Source organism: Lagopus leucura, unplaced genomic scaffold, assembly GCF_019238085.1.
Source record: "Lagopus leucura isolate 7727_CA_CO unplaced genomic scaffold, USGS_WTPT01 Super-Scaffold_100022, whole genome shotgun sequence".
Taxonomy (NCBI): Eukaryota; Metazoa; Chordata; class Aves; order Galliformes; family Phasianidae; genus Lagopus; species Lagopus leucura.
Window position 1 is genome coordinate 1538760 of NW_024962275.1, and position 23775 is coordinate 1562534.

The window sequence follows — 23775 nt, forward strand, 5'->3', positions numbered from 1 at the left end:
TGTGGCAGACTAGCTTTCCCTGGCCAGCACCCCACTCTCACTATTCCCCCTACACCCCAGGCAAATCTGGGCCTTGGTTTCCCATACTGAAAAGGGAGCTTACTCTTAACGTTTCAGTTTCTAGATCTGACCTTTCTGAAAACTGGGAGCCCTGAAGATTCAGCTAGATGTACAGCACAAAGAGACAAAAATTTCTGTTTGTGTTGATTCTACTTTTGGAAACCTGGGACTATTTTTCCTACAGCTACTCTGCTTTTCTCCATTTCAGTGTAAAAGATACATTTTCTAAGCACTGTGCCTTTACTAAGAGTCTGGTGGCCATTCTTCCTTTGTGATCAGCCTTCCATGTTTGTTTTTGTTTCTGTACTAGTAGCTATTTTACAGCCAATTACCTGTATTTTCGTTGTAGGTTTTACAAGCAATGGGTTATCCAACTGGTTTTGATGCAGATGTTGAGTGTATGAGTTCTGATGAAAAATCAGATAACGAAGGTAAAAATGAAACAGTGTCTTCAATCTCAAGCAATAATACTGGAAATTCTACAGCTGACACCTCTACTACCCTAGAGGTGAGTAGTCCATAGAAAAGTCAAAGTGATGAAGAGATACAGTGGTTTTTGTTTCTTTCTTTCCTTCCTGGAAGAGGATGACTTATTAATTACAGCAGTGGTTGAGAAATAGAAGAATTTCCAGGCTCAGACCTGTCCTGCCATAGGCTGCAGACTGATAATTTGAATTTAAATACAGTATTCCTCAAATTACCAGAAATTTTAGCAGTCCTGACTGAACATCTCTGAAATCATGGTGGTATGGGCCTCTAGTATATTAATTTACTTTCAAAGGACAGTTCCTAGCACTAGAACTCGATCCTTAAAATTAGAACTTGTGTTTGGAAATTTCTCTCAATCCATCACTCTTTACTCGTGAGTGGTCATTTGCACCTGTAGCTGAGTGCACTATAATGCAGGCTCACATGCTGGTGCACTTATATCTGGAAGCAAGGAGGGTTGTGTTTAGATCTATTTGTTTCAACATGTGACCTGTGCTGAAACTTCCTCAGTCAGAGCTCTCAGTAGCACCAGAAAGTAATTAGATCAAGCAGCAGAGAAGTGTGCAAGGTTGTGAAGGCCAGCATCCCCTGTATCAGCATTTGATTTCAAGGAACTTGACACCATGACTTCAGTCCTGGATACCTTGGGGGTTTAAATTCTGAGTGCAGCTGGTGTGATGCTTGGTGATATGTAGATACCAGACTAGGCTCTGAAACCACTAGCTTGCTATCGTGCTAGAAAAGAGAGTTTCTATCTCCTGTTCTAGTGCATCATGTTATCAAGGCAGTGTTACCTTTGATACAGGTCTGCTCCTGGAAATTCTGGTGAGACGTGTATTGGGAACAAAATGCTACTGCAAAGGCTTTAAAAATTGAAAATGCTGCCAAATGGCTGACCACTTGACACTGTGTGCTATAATGCTGCAGATATCTGTCCACTGTTTGAGGACATAAGGCTCTAAATCAACCCCATGAATGTCTCTCTAGGTAAGAACTCAGGGTCCTATACTGACAGCAAGTGGCAAAAATCCAGTGATGGAGCTCAATGAAAAAAGAAGAGGTCTGAAGTACGAGCTCATCTCTGAAACAGGGGGAAGCCACGACAAGCGCTTTGTGATGGAGGTGAGCAAAACAGAATTGGAGAGTTGGTAAGCGATTTTACTAACACTGCTTCAGTTCTTGGAGTTGCTTGTTGCAACAGTTTAGATTTGATTTTATTTTGCTTTTTGTATCTCTTACTGCTCCCCTGACTTGCAGAAGAATCTCTTGTGCTCTAGGAAAACAAAATGAGAATTAAAGCTGAACTTCGAAAGCCCTAAACCATATCATATCTTGACATAAGTAGGAGAAAAGATCCACAGCCTGGGAAAAAAAAAATCTGATTAGCAAGCATTACAAACATGCTTGGTAACCTTACAGTCTGCATCTTCTGTTGTCATCAGTATCATTTGAAATGACTGGGAGAGATTAAATTTGTTTGTCTTCACCTACTTCTGCTATATTTGAAGTAGCATTGAGCTTTAGAAGAGGTATGAGGTAGCACTTCAGATAAATAGTATGAGTATAGTGTAAGCAAAGATGTTGGTATATGAGGCACTGTTAAAGATGAGGGAGGCATCAAAATTTGACTCCAAAATCCCATTTCCAAGCAGCATCACTTATTTGTTGAACTTAAAGCATATTGGTTAAATTTATTATCAAGTAGATACATTGGTCCTCTTTTACTTCTAGTTGTAGTTTCTAGGTTCCTGATTCAGTGATAACAGTGGTTCATGTGATCACTTCAGTATTCTTTATTATGTTTCAGAAGCAACAGCGTTCTTGTTTTTAACTACTGAAGCTGTCTCATCGCTGACCAGCAGGTATAGCATGATATTCCCAAGGGTATATAACAGACATAAACTCTTATCTCGATTTTCAGGTAGAAGTAGATGGCCAGAAATTCAGAGGTGCAGGCCCAAATAAGAAAGTAGCAAAAGCAAGCGCTGCATTAGCAGCACTTGAGAAACTGTTTTCTGGACCTAATGCAGCAAACAACAAGAAGAAGAAAATTCTTCCCCAGGTAAGAACTGTTGCTTGCTTTGCATTCTGTTACCACAGCTCTGTGTCTTTTATGATACAGGAGTCTCTACAGGAAGTAATTTCAGTGTTTTGTCTTATGGGCTCACAGTAAGGCTTCTGACTTTTATTCTTTGACAGTAACTACAGTAGCATAACAACACAATATGATATTTGGGACCACACAGTACTAATTGCCACTGTGAAATGTTTTCATATTATTAAGGAGTTTAAACTGAAGGAAATACAGTAGAAAAGGTGGCATAAAGAGGTGGTGATGAGCTGCAGAAAATACAGTAAGTTCAGTGGTTGAGTAATAACATGGAAGTCTACACTTTGTCAGAGCATACTGTGCTCCGCCATCACTTACATACATAGACTTAGAGAATAAATCATGTGTAGTTTGGCAAAGGCATTACTTCTAGTGAGGGGTCTGGAACACAGGCCATATGAGGAGAGGCTGAAGGAGCTGGGAATGTTCAGCCTGGAGAAGAGGAGGCTCAGGGGAGACCTCGTTGCTCTCTATAACTTCCTGAAGGGAGGTTGTAGTGAGCTGGGGGTCGGCCTCTGCTCTCGTGTCATCAGTGATAGGAGCAGAGGGAATGGCTTCAAGCTACGGCAGGGGAGATTCAGGCTGGACATGAGGAAGTATTACTTTTCAGAAAGGGTGGTCAGGCACTGGAATGGACTGCCCAGGGAGGTGGTGGAATCACCGACCCTGGGGGTGTTCAAGGAAAGGCTGGATGTTGTGTTGAGGGACATGGTTTAGTAGGAGCTATTGGGAATAGGTGAACGGTTGGACTGGATGAGCTTTTAGGTCTTTTCCAACCTTGGTGATTCTATGATTCTATGATTCTAGGTTCTGGAGTAGGCTGAGATTTCTGTACAAGACTTTGCAAATGAGATTTCATTTAGTGAAAAACACTTCTAAAATTTAAGAAAACAAACAAAAAGTAATCTTGGTCTTGTCCATTAGGTTTAACAGCCCCAATGATCACTCAAGTTTAAGGTTGAACAGAGCAGAAACTATCAAGTGTCTTTCCTACAGAGAACTGCTGACAGAGGAGAAAAAAAAAAACAAAAAACCAAACAAACCATGAGGATTACCAACTACCATCTGGGTCTCTTTTGTACAAATACATTAACATTAGGATTTTCTTGTCATTTCAGGAGCAGAATGTATCATAGAATAGACTTAAATGACAAGTCAACTCTTTGTCTTCGTTCTATTACTAATCACAATCCTCCTCGTTTTACTAAGACTTTTGGTTAGGAGCATTTCAATTTTCATTACTGTGCTGAAAGTTTACAAGATCAGAAAAATACTACCTCATAGGATAATGTTCCGCAGACAGGATATGCAGGATTTTACAGTGTTTCTAGAAGACAGCCAAGGGGGCATCTAGTAACACTAAGCTCTGCTCTGATGCAGTAAGCAGTAACAGTTTCTGCAACTCCTTGCAGTATTCTGAGATCTTTTGACAGTGGAAAAGAAAATGCTGATCTAAAGCAGTCTAGTGTTTGTGAGGTGGTGATTTGTCTTTGCAGTGAAGTCCTGACCCTGCTGAAGATACATGGATTCAGGGTGGTAGGAGAAAAGCAAAGGCCTTTTTGTGAATCAGCAAGAGGCAGTTTGTAGGGAAAGACAGCAGAGAGGCATACCAAAGAAAGGTGCAGAAATGACTGGGGTAGGTCAAGACCACACAACCAGAACTCTGGAAAATGAAACACAGCCTGATCGTGCTGACTACAAGGTCTGAGTAAGGTGAACACGATCCTGATTTAGAACAAGAACGTGTTTGCTGAAGGGACTCAGTTTCTGTCAGTCATTCTTTTGACATAACTTTTCTATTCTGTACTCTGCCTTAAGCAAGGACAGTGCATCATGCATGGTTAAAGACATTCAGGAAAGATAGTGATTTAATGTAGATGGTCCTGTATTTCCAGCAATGTTTAACATTCTGAATTGGTATTATTATTACTCCAAGCAGGCTAAAGGAGTTGTCAATACAGCTGTTTCTGCAGCAGTCCAGGCTGTGCGAGGTAGAGGACGAGGTGCTTTAACAAGAGGTGCATTTGTTGGGGCAGCTGCTGCTACTGGATACTTAACACCAGGTAAGGCATGGCACTCAATTCTGCCTGCTGGTGTCTTCCATTCTGTGTGTTAGTCACCTATTCAGCTTCAGTCATCTGAGATAAAGCAAAAGAGAGAATTCTTGGGGTTTTAAATAAATCAGAGCTCCAAAACTGGCAGTACTTTATCCTTCACAAGTCTGCAACCTGGAACTCCATGTACACAGAGTAAGAGAAAACAGCTATCCCCACAATAGCTTTCTGGGCTTTATTCTGTTGGTTTTTTTTTCCGTAGTTCTCTGCTATGGCACAATTCCCAAAGCTTTTTTCCTAAGTGAGGAATCTCTTGGACATGGACCTTTAGCATTATGAGTGGCCCTCTTAAGAACTTCTTGCAGGGATAAATCTGGCACGATTAGGAGTCACTGTGATCCCAGAAGTTGTCCATAGAAATCTGGCATACAAGCACAGCATCTAGCATTACCTTCTGTAGTGATTAAAAAATAATTAAAAGAATTTCCATTTGTACTCTGGCTGATGTTAATTTATCATCTTGGTTGTACTGTTCTGGTTAGCAGTGAGCACTGGATCTTTTGGAATGTAGAGGCCTCGCAGTTCACATCTGTGTGTCATACTTACTGAATAGAGAAACTGAGTTGTTAATCAGGTTACCTTACTGCTGATTCTTCAGGGCAGATTTGCAACCATCAGAAGCAAAATTGTTTAAGCTGGAAAGGTTAGGTGCTCAGCTACTAGACTCACTAGACCCATCTAATATAGTGACGGATGGTTGGTTGTTTAACCAGCAGATTGCAAGTAGGTTTGAAAGACGCAGTGTAAAGTGTTACAGAACTGCAAGAAAATTTTAATATTCACTTTCTCCTTTTCAGACTACAGTATGAGTTCTAATTTCAGCTATTCACACACACCAATAGCAAAGCCCTGTTGTTTGGTAGACCTCCGTCTTGGCACAGTAAAACGCAGTAAAACAGCATGATGTCTTCATTGTTCCTGCATGTTGATGTAATCATAAATATTAAAAAAACAGTAATTCATTTTTAATGGCTGTTAACATTGGTTTTGGAACTGTCTTTCTGCCTGAGGAGTCATTTATGAGACACTTGAACCTGTCAGGGGCATGTTCTTTGCCAGCATGGAATTACTCCAGGAATAGGTTTAATTTCCCAGTCATTGCAGTTTTAAGCTTTTATTGGTCTTGGCCGACACACAGTATTTCTCTTCATCCTCTTCTCAGAAATCTGTTGCTTTTTGTGATGGACAAGTAATCCCACCAGATAAAGCAGGTGAGGGACACAGCCTGTAAAGCCTCAATTATTGAGATGTTGTTATAAGATTGGTGTTATGCACTGTTTCTGTATCTCACTCCACAGTAACGCCTACCTCTTTGGAAAAAGGTTCCTGTTCTGTTTGCATCTAGATGTTCAGATGTTCTTTCTGAAACTTTCTTTTGGCTGTCAAGTATCAGAAAGTGCTGAATTCACATAGGAACTTCACTGATAATGACACGGCATCTGCCACAGGCATCTAGCACTACCTTCCTTCTTGTGGAAGTTGAAGAAAAGCTATGCACCAGAAAGGGTACATGTGTTTTGGTGTGCAAACACCAACTGTCTGCAGTTACCAGGGGAAATGAAATGCATCCCTCATCTGTTTGTATTGCAGGCTATGGAGCACCGTATGGGTACAGTACAGCTGCACCAGCTTACGGTACGTACAGCCCAGTAATTAACAAATTAGAAAATACACAGAAATTCTTGTGCCAGTCCAAATGTGGCAGTCCAAGCTGGCTTAGGGTTTACAGTAGAAATTTAAGAGATTAAAGCTCTTAAACTGTGACTACAAGAACACTTCTATGCCATAACCTTGTGGTTCTTTTTTGGTTGGAGTAGCTTTTTTGCCTATGCTTTGCCTGATCTTGTGGAAGGACTGCTTGTTCTAATTGCCTGTTCCCTCTCATACTGAAACTGAAGTAGTTTTCTTACTTTTTACAGCCAATCTGTGCTCCATTCAAAGACTACCGAAGGGCCTATGTCAGCATCTCTGAGCAATATTTATCTAAGTGACATTAAAATCATTGGCAAAATATTTGTCTACAAGTTTAACTGGCTTGTGGACTAAGCTCCCTTACTATAGGCAACTCCATGAAATATCCAGTACAGTCTGTGTGCATACACAAGCCAATCCCCAACAAGCACACCCCCTTGCTGCAGGCTAAAACCACTGCTACTTGGGACAAACAGAATGATTCTGTGTAGCTTATACTGTGATTAGGCTGCAAGGATGGTAGTATATGGTCATTTGCCACAATGCTTTTTACTAAGAAATGCAGTAAAATCAGGCTGGTAAAGGATTGGTTTCGTGAAGACAGTAAAATAAACTAAAATTTAGCAATGATGGGAAAGGTTTTTCTTACTTCAACTTCTCCCTACTCACCTGTGTTTGTTTTTTTTTTTTAATGCTAGACTAACATAGCAGATTTATCTCTATCTGGCCCTTTTGGTTACTTTGAATGAGGTTTATGTGCTAATGGGAGCAAAGGAGTTTGGAGTCAGTGATATGTCCTGGCACACAAAAAAACAAACCCTGCATCTACTAGAACTGGTACCAGTGTCCTCACTTGTCACAGAGCAGGAGGGAAATCCTGCTACTCAGATGACAAGCTGGGTACATTTCAAAGTCTGCAGGTTTTTTTTCACATGGGAAACCACACTTGCATTCCTATTTCCTAGCTTTTGTCATATTTATAATAGTTGTTCCTTTCCAATTTGTATAGCTTGGAAAATACCAACTCCCCAGATAGCATTGTAAAAGTTAGAAACAGTTTCAAATACTTATTTCATCACTTCCTTTTAGAGGTATGAGCTATAAGCATCGGAAAAATGGTGCTGCTTTATTGAAAATATTCACTTTGCTTGACTAAGACTGGCTGGTCCTATTCTATACTTCTACAGTGGAAAGGGGAAGTACAGTGGACAGTGGGCTGCACTTACAAGTGTGGAATTCTCCCTTGTAAATTCAAGTAAACCTCTCTAGCTCTGCAAATCCTGTCTCACTGACTGGCCAAGTGCTTTGAAAAATGGCAGCTGACAGCTGTGCTTTCCTATTGGTGTGTTCTGTACACTGACCTTTTTTTCATGTTTTTTCAAGGGAAAAGTAAAAGGGAATTAAGTTTATAGCTTATTTCATGGCATGCATTTAAAAAAAGAATCCTTTTACTTCTTTCCAACCTGTAGTGACTGGCTATAGCCTACATCACTAGATACCTGCCCATATGTATTTTTACAAGCCAGAGCATATAGTGACATAACACAAATCCTTTCCCAGCTGAAGACAGAACTGTTACCAATGTTCTGCAGTGACTTTCACTTGCGGCTTCTTATATTACTTTCTTCGTTCCTTCTGTTTCATGTTTTTCTCATGATGCTTATTTTGGGAGCTGGATTTAATCACTTATTTGTGTATATGTGACATATCACTGACTTCAAAGCGTTGTGGAATTGGATGCCCCCATTTTTCACATAAAGAGTTTCTGTTTTTAATGTCTGATGACTGTGATGCGAAGTACTGGGATAATGCTTTTTGGCTGTAAGGTAAACGTCTCTCTGCCTTTGTAAGCTGTTGCATGTTGGGAAACTTCACTTTGATCATTTGATGCTCTGGAATACCTGCTGTTGCTGCTTTGTGATTTCTAAATGGATACGTAGGTTAAAAACTAGTATATAAATAGGAAAGAATATTTTTAAAAAGCATTTAATTGTGCAGAAGCTTGTGAGGCCACAAGAACTCTATAATAATCATGAAATCAGGCATATATTAATCTTTCCAGACTTGCAACTTCAATACAGGATAGCAAATGCAAAACAAAGAAGATACAGAATTTACTGTAGGTGCTTGATTTCTGACTGATCTACACAGATGCTTATCAGAACTGCAGTTTCCCTGTGAATTTTCTTCTATGCATAGCAGTTCCTGTCTAGAATATCTGCAGCTGTAACTGGGCTATGAAGTTAGAAAACAGAATGAGGTAGTAGAGATGAAGCTATTTCAAAATGAGAGTTAAAATTCAATCTCTTTTCAACAAAACACATTCTCTTTTGAGAATACTGCTTAATTTTACAAAATACAGGGACGAAAATAAAAGCAAACTTAATGCTAACCATCTGTTTGAAATAGCACAAAGCGTTGAAATGTTACTGTTTGAGACTCTGCACCCTAAAATGACATGGATTGATTTGGAAAAAGGTTAATGCAAACGTGATTATAAGCTCTTATCTGACTTTCTTGGATCACTGAACTTATTTGGAGTCCTCTCCCTTTTTTCTCTCTGTAGGTTTACCCAAGAGAATGGTTCTGTTACCAGTTATGAAATTCCCAACTTATCCTGTTCCCCACTACTCATTCTTTTAGCAAATGGCAGAAGCTAATTCCTATTGATTGAACAACACAGTACAGTACAGAATGTTAGAAGAAAAAAGCCTTTTTATCCTGTTTCCTTTGAACACATACTTGAGCAAAGTCATTTGTAAAGAAACATCTTTTTCCTACTTTTTGATTTTAACAAAATGCAAATTTAGTTCTCTAAAACTTGAAAAAAAATGTTCTGTGAAATGTTACCTCATTTTCAAATAACTTATACCAGCCTTCTGTTATAGGGAAGAACTAGAAGCTTAAACCTTACGTTTTAAATGAAGTATCCAATTATGTAAAATTAAATTTGTGAAGGATGTATAGAATATAAAACACTGATCACAAATAAACTGTTTTGTTGTAACACAAGAGTACTGCCTGTTTCCTAATGCAGTCGCACAGATTCAGTTAATGACCTGTACTTGTTGTAGGGTTACTTAAAGTCTTAAAGTAGGGCGTAGTTCTTTAAAAAATAATAATAAATTAAAAAAAACCAACAACCACACAACAGAAACTTCACAGTTAAAATACAAGTTTGTAAATATTATGGTCTGTAATAAACTTAGTAAAATACGGGTTAGATATTGTTTTATTTTATAGAGCTAAGCATCAGTACCTGAGTTTCCTTAGAACCTTTAAAGTCAGCATACTGAAATTCTCAGTGACTTCAGTCTTAATTATCCAAGATTTTTCATTTGTATACAGAATACTGAAAAACAAACAAAGGGAATTAATCTTAGACTGTCTCTTTGTGTTAGGTTACATTCTGTGAAAAACAACAATGGAATTTCCCACAAAAGGACTCATTATGTAATTACAGCTATACACAATTAAGTCCGTATTGCCCAGAGAAAGGACAACGATAACATTACAGTCAGATTCTTTAGAACTCAAAAACTGCTTGTTTTCCTTTCGTTTTTTACCAAAAAAAAAAAAAAAAAAAAGAAAAAAAAATGCAATTGTTCTTGTGGCCTTCTTCACTCTTAAGATTGTCTGCCCACCCTTGATTTTCCATTCACTATTTTTTCAGTAAGGGTTTTATTTGTTAATTTCTTATGAAAACAAAAGGTTCTCCTTTTTCCCCTTACATTTACAAGAATCTAAAGCAGCAACAAGGTCCCCATGAAAACTTGCTATTTAATTGTCCCAGTTCTTGTTGAGTGCTGCTGTGGAAAGTGACACACTTCAGCCATAGGCCAGTACTTTTCTTAAGTTAGTGCTCAAACCAAATGAATTCTTCTCAGATTAAGGAGCGTGCACACCTGTCCTGGGATCCCAGACAGGTCCCAGCTCCATGCTGTCTCCATGCATTTTAGAATTATGCACAAAACCTTCTGTAGGCTTCAAGCAGTCTTTATTAAGGTATCACCCCCACAAAATAAGCAGCACTGCGGTTGTACTTCTCAGACCTCACCAGTAGTTCTTCCCGAGGTTTGCTTTAGGTCATGCTCTTTTCAAGACTGTCTTATGCACTGCTCCCCAACAGACTTCGCTGTTGAGGCAGAGGGGTGCTTTATTTATGAAGAGGATCTAAGAACTGCTTAAAGCAATGTAAAGTTCCTCCTTTTCTCCATCCTCTCCATTACAGGGAAAGAAATTACACAACAGCTTAATAAGGGGTGGCTTACATAACAAGCTGCTCTTCTTAGAATTAACTGCAGCTGTGAAGCTAAGTATTTGTGCTTAGAAATATTTCTATCTTTAAATGTTTTTTCTTCTGCTGTAGCTCTCACTTTTGTTTGGTGCTGGTGGTACTTTAATAAAAAATGAAGATCTACTGACAAGCAGCGATGAGCCTGCTGTTGTCATACACGCATTAGTGTTGAAATAAAGAGCAGGGTCTGGAGGATGTAACCAAATTGAGTGGTGCTCATAAATCACCAACACATTTTGCTGGCCTATGGATGAAAGGAAGCCATCACGGAGCAGAAAAAGCATGGCTGATAAGAGCCCATTTTTGTTAATCAAATATTCATTAAAGGAATATTTCCTCTGCACACGTTTTTCCCCTTTCCCTCCCGCCCCTCCTCCCCCCGGCCCATTTTGGAGTTCCCAATTGGCAACTGTTTTCTTTTTCAATAATCCCCAGATTTGTAAAATTTTCTAACAAAATAATGTCTGAACCAACTGTATACAATAAACATTTGTATACCAAAGAACTTGTTCCTTATTTCAAAACAAGGAGGGCGCTATGCTCTTTTCCAACATGATGGCAGTCATTTCAGACAATTGATAAAAGTCTTTTTTTTTTTTGTCATTTGTTGGGAGTTACTAACCACATTGTAAACTTGCCCCCCTTGCTGCATATTTTACATTTCTCTGCTTTACTGGAAATATGAATGAGCTGTCAGTTCTTTGTTTAGAAAGTGGTAACCTTGGACAGTGTTAGATGTTTCAATACCTTCACAGAATTCAAAGTGCCCATTTTACAATGAAAATTCCACTTGCAGCTGAAAGAGCAGAGAAATTTAAATGGAGCTTTAGCTTCAGCCACTCTCTGAAATTAACATGAAGTTTTGCTTCTCTGCTCTTTTCCCACTGTAGGTGGTTTTTTCATTGACAGTCCCTATTGCCAGCCTCTCAGCATCGCACCTTTTATTATTCACTTGGGCCCTCAAGATTTCTTCTCTGACTTCTAGAACCATCAGGTTGTGTGGCTCGAAATGGCATTTTGTACATGTCTTAAAAGCAAGAACAAAAGTGGCTCGTTTTGAGGTTTCTCAACTTCAGACATGGAATCTGAATTTTTCCTTTTTTTTTTTCCTTCCAAAGTGCTTTTCTCACTTCTTGAACTTTGTTCCATTTAATGAAAAGCAATACTCCAAGCCACAGTCCTTTCTTTGGGTACATAGCAATAGATGTGTATATACTTCTGGTTATTTTCTTTACATTAGGAGAGAAAGATTGGTCTAGAAGGGGTGGGCTTAAGGGGGAGGGAAAAACAAAACAAGACCCAGCAGGGCGCTCGCTTTCAGCAGTGAATCCTGCATTGACTTTCCATACTTCAGTATTTTAGAATTTTAATACTATGGTTATTTGCATGTTTCCTATACAAATTGCTACAAAGACTTACAGTGGTCAATTCTGAAGCAGTAGTGCTTTGTACCATTGTACATGTCAGCACACATGAAATGTAGCAAAAAGCCAGGAAAATGTAGTATATTCTTCTCCAAAATATAACTAAAAGTTATTCTTTCTCTCTCTCTCTCTTTCTTTACCACATCATTAATGTGAGGCACAAAAAGGGTAGGCCTGAACTTGACTTTGAAATAGTTGCTTTTGTGTCTCTGAAAATTATCACCAAATGATAGGAAAATGTAGTATCTGGTCAATCTCCAGATCAGGATCTTTGCTGCTATTATTTACTAGTTGGGTTTTTTCCTTCTAAGTATTTGTTTATTGATACTCTAAGATTGTGAATCAGTAATCAGCAATAACTGAAAGGTAAATGTCTTTGCTTATGTAAATGGTATTGGAACATCTATATATTGCAGTTAAGACTTTTGAGCAGCTTTCAGCAGGTTAATACCACTTTATTCTCATTCTCTCCGGACCTTCATAGCCATATGCACTTGTATAAAATAAGCAGAAATTTAATGACTGTAAGCTGAGATCGTGATATAAAAGGTAAGAGATTTTATTTTCAGCTTAAAAAGTATTTTTACTGCTTTTTTTTCCTAGAAACCTCACTTACCTGTGAAAGTCTTGTATATGGTACGTTTTTTATTATTTAACTCTGTGTTTAAACAAGTAATACTTAGGTCTGAATTCCAACTTTTTACGTTGTCAAGGCCAGTTCAAATATTCTGCTTTGAGTTTAATGAGAAAATATTACTTAATGCACTTAAGAAATAGTTTGGTTTTATCAGCAGACTGTTGTACTTCACATATCCTTTTGCACAGCCTAGAAAGCTGTACTGATAGTGCTGTGTGCGAGGCACTGCATTCCTTGCATACTTGCTGAAAACATTCGGGTAGGTACTGAAGCCACGGCCTGCGCTGAAAGCCACACCAAGGTGACAGGGATGTGAAATAAAAATGCCAGGTGGAATATGAACGCTATCTAACTTGTAAGAGAGAAATTATCTCCCTCAACTACTAAAGCTGAACTCCAAATGAAGAATGAAGAAGTTTGATATTTATTACAGTTTAAATCTGCAGAGATCAGATTGCACTAGGCCAAGTTAATTCACAAAGCAGCCGATCTGCTTTCCTCTAGTGGGCACAGCAGGAGATGGGAAGGCAAGCAGGCAGGGTTTAAGCCTGCATGAATAAATTGTTCAGCTGTAGTTTTCTAAAGATAGAAATGAAAATAGAGACATCCATAAATATTTTCAGTGCTGAAGTAGATGTTTTAACTAATGTTTTACACAGGGGAAAATGGTTTCCGACTTATATGGTGCACATGATACGTGTAGTTTTAAAATAGTTACTTTTTTAATTTGCTTTTATATAACCTTACATTATGCAAAGTTGCATAGTACAGTGCTCCTCAACTGCAATACTTGCAGCACTTGAAGTTGCTGGACACAACTGTTTTTATATTCAAAAAAAGGGGGGGGGGGGCCGCCCCCCGCGGGGTGAGTGGGGTGATGTATTAACATTTTAGGGTCTCATTTCAGAGATGAAAGCATTAAATAGCCCTGACTGATCACAGTTCATACTGGTACAAAATTAGAAAAATACTTGGTATGAAATATGTAGTAGTAAATCAGACCCAAAGCTTGTTATTTTGCATCAAAATATAATGCCAAAAACAAACTGTATTTCATTTCAAAATTGAAAACATCAAACTCGGTAAATAACTGCATATGTAGGTTCTCCATAATTGAGGATATGTCTGGGTAAAATTCATAGGCTGATGTAGAAAAATAGCTGTCAAATTTTGTTAGTTTAGCTAATGTTGGTGGAAACTTGACCATGCAAGTGGCCTATGTGCTTGCACTGGAGGAAATGAACTTTTAGTTCATTGTGAATGAACTAAATGAACTAAGGAACTTTACCATGACTTGCCTGTTAAAGCACACAGCCATTTGATTACATTTGCAGGTGCAACTGATGAGCCATCAGGATGTGCTTCCTATTTGGTGGTGCAGATTTTCATCTTCTGTTACCTTCAAGGTGCAAACGCAGGGCTTGGTCTGAAGCTCATTTAAAATTCAATTCATTCTTTCAGCTTGTCAGGCTAAGCAATCCTGATAGTGGAGCAGCAGGCTGCTCTGCTTCCTCTGGAAGACAGTATTGTATATGCTTCAAGGCAATGTTATGGTGCATTATAATGAACTTCTCTTGAGTATTCCTTTCCTAGGTTTAAATCAGAATGATTACAGTCTGACAAGCAGTCATCTGTCCAGTTCAAGAACTGAATAATGAGATGTCTTGCTAACTTCTTTGATCTTTCTTTTGTGGCCTGTATTTGGCAGCTTCATTTCTGTCTATCGCTTTCCATCAGCATTGTTTTCCTGTGAACTTCCACATTTTTCTGTCATTACTGCTTTACCCTAACCATTCTGCCCTTACTACTTTGCCTGGAATCTTCACTTTCTTGGATCTTCTCCTTTTGTTCACTGAAAAGACACTGAATTTCTTTAGTATGTTTTTGCTCATAAAGCAGTAGATACCTCCAAAATTTGTCCTCATGGCTTTGTTGCACCCTTTCTCAGTAGGATGGATGACATTTCCTGATGTTGAAATACATATTGCACTCTTAGATCTGTTTGTTTTTTTTTAAGCCATTTGAAATGGCTGGTAAGACAGCCCAGGAACCTCAGCTATTGATGGTGGAACTTGAGCAAAACATTCATGTGCTGAAGTGTCACTCGCGAGTTCCACACATGCCTACTACATGAGCATTTGAGAGAATAGTTATGGACTAAATTCTAAGAGTAACTTTTAACTTAACTGAAATACCAGGCTATTATTTGATGAGTAAACTGGATAACAGCTGCTCGATCGATTTTGCAACAACCACTGTTACTCTAAGGCAGAAATAGAATCTGCTTTCTTTTGCATAAATACTTGCTCATTGCCTTTTTAAAAGACATCTCACGGGAGCATGTTTGAAGTGCCTTTTCTGTGAGCCTGAGGTCTGCTATTTGATGGTTACTGAGCTGTGTCTTTCTAGATACACCCAGCAGTAAAATGTGGAAACTGGTTCCATGTGCTCTGTGTAGCTGCTGTCTTTGTCAATTTGTAGTAACATGTCTGTGAAGCAAAAAACGTTATAGTTTGAACTTCTGGTTCATGAAAAAGAAAGAATTCCGAAAAGTACCTTTCAACTCCTACATATCAATAGGACATTTGGGAAAGATCCATTCACTTCCCACCTTAACTCTAGTTTTAGCTAACCAGATGCTAACAGTGTGTATTTTGGGAGATGATGTCTGGCACTTAAAGGATTAAAAGAAACCAGAACTTTACAATGAAAAACTGGCCTGTGCAGTCTGGATTGGAGATAAGCAGCATTTACGCTGACTTCAGAAGAAAAACGTGAGCTTGAGTGGCCTGGTTGGTTGACACTGAGAGAAGTAAAGCTATTTACAGAATTGAGAGATTAAAATGCAGACTATTCCATTGTTAAGATTTATTTGCCTTTAGCTGCTCTTGAGTACAAACCTGTAATCACGCAGGTACTTACTTTCCCTTTATAACAATTTGGATTTCATGGAGCTGCGTGAGAGAGAAAAGTATAACCAGCCTGCTGAGTTACCCATGCATGACAGCAGTCTTCACCTATGAAAATCCCTAGATCCTGTACACTGCTAACCATTCTTCACCATTTTCCTTCCTAATGGGTGAGTGGCAGCTGGAATGCTTGTCAATTTACCCAGATATGAAACTCTGTATTTTGAAGGAATTATATATTTTTCACAAGGGAACTTAAATCCTGCTTTGCCAGCCATGTCAGATTTCTACAGGCATTTTCTGTCCAGAGATGGCTTTCAAACTGGAATGACTGGGAAGTGCACTGCCGTCTTGAGCAAGTGTTTTACCTGTACATTATACAAACACTATATCAAAATCTGCATAAACCTTTCGAGATCTATTCCATCACCATCCTGTGCTTGAAAGCTTGTACGTTACAGAACCAGAACTGAGTAACAGTGAAAGCACTTGGCTAGGTGAAAGCATGGTGCACGATGCTTCCTGCCACCATGTCCTCCCTCTGCCAGGGCTTGCTGACTTCCTTAAGCGCACATTCAGGAGTTGGACCACGGTGACCTTATTCCTGGGCACTGAGCCACACAGATGGAGGGAGGCCAGCCTCTATCCATGAAGAGTCTGTGTAATGTGCAGCCTCTGTTGCCCAAGCAGTTTCTGTTGGACACAGTACACAGTCCAACTCTCACAACGACAATTTAGTGCCTGGGTAGGTGGTTCCTGATCTGTCTAATTTGTTGTCATGTAGCCAATGTGAGTTAATAAAATGATTCAGCAATTGTCATGGATCCTGCTGAATGTGTCGTGGATCTGCTGACCCTGCTGCCATAACTTTCATTGCACTTACTTAAATACCCTTGCTACTGTTTTTTGTGCCTACCTCTTCCAAATTTCCTTCTAACATCCCTGTAAATAACTGATTCTGTTGAATTACAGAATTTTCTGTATATGTTTCTAGATTCTTGAATGCTTTTAATTGGCATACAAAGAGTTCCAGGGAAGCAAGTTTTCCTAGAAAGTCATCCCTTTGCTGAGGGACTATTTCTACTCACGCAAACATCTGTGACAACTATTCTAATATCTTTGATCTTTCTTTAATAACACTTGCCTTCTGGCAGGAAAAAAGATTTAAAGTGTATCTTTTCCAATTCCAAAATTATTTGTGTGTTTTTCCTTTAATTGGACTGCGAAGCAAAACTTCCCTACCCTGAGTTTCTTGTGTTACCAGGCAGAAAGAGGAGTGGCATGGAAACTTTACAGGTGGCCTGGGGAAGAGATCTCCAGGCTGGAGGTGCTCAGCTGTGGGACATCAATCCCCTGCAATTCAAAAACTCATAAACGCAAGCAGCTTTAGTGTACCATCCTTGATCCAGTCCAGCCATGTCCTCAGAAAACCAGTCTGTATGCCTCGGTATTTTCAGTCAGCGATCCCTGACAGAAATAGCATAGAAACACATTGTCCTTGCTTCCTTTATACTTCTGCATTTGTACTTCTAAGAACCAGTGGATCATCACAGTCTAGTGGAGATCCCTGAACTGTATAAACAAATAGCAAACAGCACTTCAGTCTTAGACAAGATTCTAAGTTTCTCTTTGCCTCCTTTGCTCCACAGGCTAACATGCAATAATTGTGCATTATTACTTAGTGCATTTAGCTAAATTCTCTTTAGACAGATGCATTTTAATTAATAAAGAGAAAAAACTGCCTCCCACCCTCAAGTGAGTTCCAAATCACAGAAGCAGCTCACAGAAAAGGCTTCTACTTCCTGAGGCTCTGTGAAACAGCACAGGAACTCTACAAGGATTGGATTCTTTTGGATACATGATGAGATATGTTCTGAATGAGTTATGTTCAGATTGCTGGTACCTTTCATTTGGAAAAAAAAAAAAAAAAAAAAAAAAAGAATGAAAATAAGCTCTCTGCTGGATTCACTGAGAAATTCCATTCAGTGCAGTTGTACTGTATGAAGAAGCAGTAACTGAATGTTTGGGACACAAACCCTTGCAAGCTTCCTGTTGGGGAAAAAAAAAAAAAAAGGAAAAAAAACAGTACTGAAAAATGAGATACTTTACTGACTTGTTCAAAGTGAAGCAAAGGTGTATCACAGCTGCATGCACTATCTACAGTACAAGACAGTCTGTCTAACAACTCACTGGTTTCACTGCTCTGTTTTAACAGATCTGATTTGCTGTTAAACTGATCCTTACTGTAAGGCAGAAATTCTGTTAAAGTCATTTTAGAGGATTCACTGAAGAAACTCAGTACCCAGTGCTTATGGGTTATGAAGCAGCTTTCATTCATATTTTCTTTAGAATGTTAACCATTTAAACTAGTAATTGTTTGACATTAAGAGAATTCTCATCATAAAGCTGATTATAAAGCTGGAAGAAACTCTTTACTGGAAGGGTGGTGAGACACTGGAACAGGTTGCCTAGCGAGGCTGTGGATGCCCCCAGAGGATCCACAGGGATCCCTAGGAGGTGTTCCTGCCTATGGCAGGGGGATGGAACTACATGATCTTAACGGTCCCTTCTAAACCAAACCATTCTGTGATTTGTTTCTCAGCCCTGTAATTATGTCTCTTTAGCTTAATAATTTGTCGTCTAAATCCATGCCTATTTATGTGCAGGCTCTTCAGTACCCTGAAATACCTTGCCGCTTCCCACTGTACTCACAGAAATGGTAGTGATTCATCTGTTGCGTGCAAGCAGTAAGACAGGTAATAGGAAACACAGAAACATGATGGGACGCACACAGCCTTGCGCCTGCAGACTGGGGTTTTTCAGAAGAGGGTGTTCTTCCTGCTAGACCTAGCTGACACCGCACAGGCATTTGAATGCCTTAGCAAAAGTTGTTCTATGAGTTTTGTGAGAGAAAAATTCACTTCAGTGTAAGATTCAATTCAGTGTTTTGTCTCCAGTTCATGTGGCTAAATGAAACATTCAGGCCAAATATTTACCTTGACGCTTAAGAGGAGCTGAATGATCCAAAGTGGTAAGTGAAGATGTGCAGCTCAAAAGCAAATTTCTTATTTTGTATGTTATTTTGTTATGTATTTGGTGCCTTAACTCTTTGTACTCTACTGTTAAATATGCTGTACGAGAGGTAGTTTAGTGGTTAAGGGAACTTTAATGATGTTACTGAACTAGCCTACAGGAACTGTAGCAACAACTGAAGTTTCAGTGGGAGAGTTCTCTTGCATGTTTAATTAATAATCCATTGATAAATTGGAGCTAAAGAATTTAAAGAGCATATAAAAATGTTAGCCATAGATTGAGACAGAAGGTATCAAATTTCCAACTTGAAAGTTTTGTGGCAGGAAGATAAAGGTACAATCTCTTCTGTGCTGTGTAAACAAAAATGAAAATGTAATTCAGCTGCCCAGCACTGCATGTTTCTCAAAATCTCTAGACTCTTATCTCTACTATGACAAATCAACTAATTCTAAAGGACATTAATTGAATGTAGTCATCCATTGGAACAGGGGAGCCGAGATGAGTTAAGACTTGCAATAAATTAAAAAGTAAGTCCAAAATAGCATATGGACTTAATGCCTAATTCCTGCCTCTTACCTGAATCTACAAGTTCCAGTTACCATAAGCCACTTTGCAGTTTACAAGGTGCAGTGCAGCTTCTACTTGAACACGTTTGCTTGCTGAACACACCTGGTCCTGATAGAATGCACTGAGAGAGAGAGAGAGAAGGAAAAAATGAAGGTAGAATGTTCCAGTTTGAGGACATTAAGTATAACAGACAGCAAGTTAGTGGGAAAGATGAACTGCCTTTTCCAAAGCCATAAATACCAGTCTACAGTAAAAAAATGAGGTTTGTCTACTATGGTAAATCAGCAGCCTTAGTAAACTAAGAGCAATGGGAGGCGGTACTGGGTTTTTTTCCTATAGTTTGCAAGAAATTAGGTAAGAGGCTTAAGCTATCCATGTCACAAGCTAAAAGCTGCTGCAGCAGATTATATTTTTTTTTCACTTCTGTAAATAAGCAGGTAATGAAAAGAGGAGGTGGAGAAACAGGAGAAATCCAGTGAACAAATTCTATTTGCCAATGGAACCCAATCCAGATGGGAAGACTGTTCCATGCGGTACACTAGTATGGGAATCCTAGCAACTTATTTGTACAATATTCTAGACAATTTGCTCTTGCACAGAATAGAATAGTAACAAAGGAAAGCAGATACTGCTTCCAGAACTACAGTTGTAATGTATGAATTTCAGATCACTAATACTGGTATAACTATAACAAAGTAGGTTCATCTTACCATGAAAGCTGTTTTGAAACTCTATCCACTTACATTAAGCTAACAGCAAGTTTAATTATAACACTAATCTGTAAGGGAGTAGAGCAGAAGGTAAGTTTTAGCTTTGTACTTCAAAGCTGCTGTGAACAAGTTGATTAATAGTGTTCTATGGAAATAACTAGATGTACTTATTTATTTGTGCTCATTTCTATGTTCTTAGAAAAGCACAAGCTTCTGTAAGCATAACCATCACAAAGCTACTCAGGGTACTTTGTCATCTCAGCAGTGGACACTAACTGCATCTTAAGTCAGCAGGCACAAATAGATCAAGCTTAATTAAGAGGAACAGAACATCTTGGCAGGTTTGCTTTACTACTGGTACTGTTATAATTTAATGATCTATGCATACAGAAATGTGTGTATTCCTGCACTTCTAGTATAACTTACAGTTCTGCAAGAGCATCCTGCAAACTGAACAAGTAAAACTCAGCACAGAGTATTATTCTTTCATTATTCCCACAAAGGGCTGTTTATAAGCAATTGCAGAGTGATAATGCTCGAAGCAGAATAGCTGTGGGCTGCAGAACATTGATATTCAGAGTAGTACAGCTTTCAGAAATTTAGTGATATGAATTATGAAACTTCTAATTCACTGTATAGATTATTTCTTGTGTTTTCAAACTAGCATCACTAGTTCCCTGCTCAAAGTAATGGGATAAAGTCAAGTGTAGTTCTCCAACAACACATTATTACACAGAAATGTACCGGAACAAAATTGAGCTTATACTGCTGAGAGCGTGTTCTACTACACAGAGCCATTCTCTGGGCAATGCTGCATCATTTAAGAGTGGGTAAATATGCCTTCAGGGCCAACAGAACACACAACAGATGTTTAAAAAATAACCCAGAAGAAGCCTTGAAGTTTTGTCTGCTCATGCACTTATTCTTCCCTGAAAAAAGGTACAGGTACATTCAGACGTGTGAGTGAGTTATGTATCAGATATCACAAAAGCCTTTAAGGATGAATGTTTTAAAGGCAGTCTCCTTTGGACAGAAAATAAAGGAAGTTGTCTCTGTCTTCCAGTTCCAAAGTACAGCATCTTATTTCTGATCCTAACCCTAAATCAATATTTATTGATCAAACTGACTAAGCTTTTTAGGTTGATGAGCTCTCTACAAAGCAATTCTGTTCTCCTCTTGAGCCTCTGCAGGGGCCAATGACTGGTGCTTAACTACTACTTCTACTGCAGAATGTCACCTGTCCTCCAGCTGTGTCAGAACCTTGTGTGACACTTGCACTTCTAAGAGAGCAACACTGCTGTGGGGGTAATTCTCAAAAGTGCTAAATGCAGTGGAGCAAATCTCCATGGGCTGTACACTTTCTAAAGTCCTGCCCAGGTCTTAGTGGCAAAGTTGAGCATGAAACCTGTACTGCCAAAAATACGTGGTATCTATGGGAAGATGACTTTGAGGAAAGGCTGCTGTCTTCCACATTCAACTTACAAACTTAAAATAAAAATAATAGTTTAAAAAAAAAGGTTGAGCTTCCACCAAAAATCACCACCACTCGAATCGATTCAAACAACTGCTGTTAATTTGGGCTAAAATTTCTCCCCTGTGTAGCCCAAACTACCACCACCACCATCTGAAGAATTTTTAAACAGTCATCTGAGGGCAGATCTCTGCTAAGAGAGTGCATACTGCAAGGAAGACAGGTGATCTGGCAGTGCAGTATGATGTTACTTTTCTAATGACAGTTACTCCAGGACCAGGAAAAGACTGAGGCAGGGCTTTGGAGCAGTGTTTCATGCTCAGCAAGCTTGCAGAGGGAAGGAATGCAATTCTATAAATCACTTGTACTGTATTTCTGTTTCTAGACTTGAATGAATTTCACTTTTCCTTTGTGGGTCAGCACAGTAAACACTAAAGCAAAGGTCTATTTTTATAAATCTCTTTCACCAGTTGAGAGGGCTGACCTGCAGCCACCAGATGGACTTATTTATCCACAGAGGACAGAATGTTTATTTTTACACTAAATTACTTACAGCATTGAATAAAAGAAAATAAGGCCTTTGAACTATCTAAATAGTATCACCAAATTGCAGAAGTATGTACATATGGTGGACAGTTCCATCTTTCTTCCCACTAAGTCTCTCAAAAGAAGTTACTCAGAAATAAACTTCCAAACGAAGTACAAGAGAGCCCTGTGATCTAACAACAGGTAATTTACGAACCAGGAGAAATCTCAATGAAGTGAGCTAGATCTACTCGCTCGCTAAAAAAACCTGCAAATGTAAAGTAAATGGAATGCTCTTGGGATACTGAGTTGCTTCCTCACGTGATGCTGTACCCGGTACATTTGGCTTCATTTGACTTCTGTGTTGTGGTTTACATGCCAGCCACTGTTATAAACTGTACACAACACCTCTATTTGCACTGTAATCTTAATTCATTCGCCACTGATTGTAACCCAACGCCACAGACTTCTCTGTATATAAAACCATAGCCATGTCCCACTTGCTTTCAATAGCATACAATAAAGGCTTATATCTCTGTAAACAAAAATTATGTCCTTACTACTTATTTGGGTTCTTTAATTTTATTTTTGTTTGCAGTGAGGAAACTGGCTTTAAGGTTTTTTGAAGCCTGGAAAGCCATACGTCTGTCCTGTTTCAGTCAGGTAACAGGCACAGCAAAAGGTTAACACAGGTTTCCCAGGCTGCAGTCTTACCAGAGGTTGCTATTTAGCAAAGCTGCATTTTGGGTGATGGAAACTTAAAGCATGTTTACAGTGTAAGGAGCAGAATGCCCTCCTGCACAAAGGCTGCAACTGAATAAAACATAGGGGAGAAAGGTCTGCATATGCATGCTGAGGCACAGATATTGTGCAAGGGCTGCTGCACACAAATTCTGCTGGGGGTGCGACAGCTGATAAGAGCAGTAACACAAGACTGAGAAGACTGTGAAAATACTGGCCAGAAATGGAAGTCTTCCTTCAGAATAAAAGCTGGACATTTTCTAGCATTTCGTTGATTGCTAAAATGCGATGTCTGTTTTCTTAAAAGGTAAATTCTAGAATTAAAAAGAAAAAAAAAAAAAAAAAAGCAAACCTCTCACAAACTTTTATTCTATTCCACCCCCATCCCTTCATTCTATTTCCTAGAACATTAAATTCCTGGGGTCCCAGTTTGCCCTCTGCGGTCTGAAACAAACCCAGGCCTCTTCTTTGTCCAGAGCCTCTGAGGGCACAACAGGATCCCAGGAAAACCACATGATTGCTGTTGTTTCTTTGAGGCTGCAACTCACAGCTTCCTGGAACACACATGTCCAGTTGCCTGGACTTACAGAACATGCTTTTATCCTACAAACTAACACTAGCCATTTTATCAGAAGCCCTTATCTTCTAAGTGCTTTTTTCTGGTCTTTAATTCAACTTTTCAAATCTGACTGCACAGATTATTAATCCAATTCAAAGGGGATCAACTCTGAAGAGGTTTAAAAAGGGTTAGGAGCTGACTTCAGTCATGAGCGCTCTTAATAAAATGATCTGGAAAGCCACAGCCTAGCATACATACCAATGGAAATAAGAAGTGGTGTGCGACCTCTGCACTCTGCAAAGCAGCGCGCAGCCAGCTGAGCCTGCAGTTGTGAGGCCAACAGCTCAGCTGGGCGCATAGGAGCTACTGAGGAAACGAACCTCTGTACCAGAACTGCCTAGACCATGTTTCCTTTGCAAGGCAGCTCTATCAAATAC

General features: G+C 39.1%; 1 protein-coding gene and 1 long non-coding RNA gene across 15 annotated transcripts in view; one reads left to right on the forward strand and one right to left on the reverse strand.

Moving 5' to 3' along the window:
• LOC122184171 (spermatid perinuclear RNA binding protein) overlaps positions 1 to 22594 on the forward strand; it is a 62099-nt gene extending 39505 nt beyond the window's left edge. For 7 of the 10 annotated variants that reach the window (XM_042878902.1, XM_042878907.1, XM_042878912.1 and 4 more), the window contains 6 exons: positions 410 to 568; positions 1537 to 1671; positions 2471 to 2611; positions 4596 to 4722; positions 6364 to 6408; positions 9032 to 9472. In XM_042878902.1, the coding sequence (XP_042734836.1) occupies positions 410 to 568; positions 1537 to 1671; positions 2471 to 2611; positions 4596 to 4722; positions 6364 to 6408; positions 9032 to 9108 (684 nt within the window). In that variant the 3' untranslated portion in view covers positions 9109 to 9472. Of the gene's footprint in view, positions 1 to 409; positions 569 to 1536; positions 1672 to 2470; positions 2612 to 4595; positions 4723 to 6363; positions 6409 to 9031; positions 9473 to 12670; positions 12736 to 18398 lie in introns of those variants that run through there. The other 3 variants (XM_042878908.1, XM_042878909.1, XM_042878911.1) reach the window with 2 other exon arrangements.
• LOC122184173 overlaps positions 1 to 23775 on the reverse strand; it is a 60955-nt gene that overhangs the window by 29994 nt on the left and 7186 nt on the right. For all 5 annotated transcript variants that reach the window (XR_006180500.1, XR_006180503.1, XR_006180501.1 and 2 more), the window contains exons 2-3: positions 19342 to 19453; positions 9725 to 9817 (exon numbers count right to left, since the gene is read on the reverse strand). This is a non-coding gene — a long non-coding RNA (uncharacterized LOC122184173). The remainder of the gene's footprint in view (positions 1 to 9724; positions 9818 to 19341; positions 19454 to 23775) is intronic.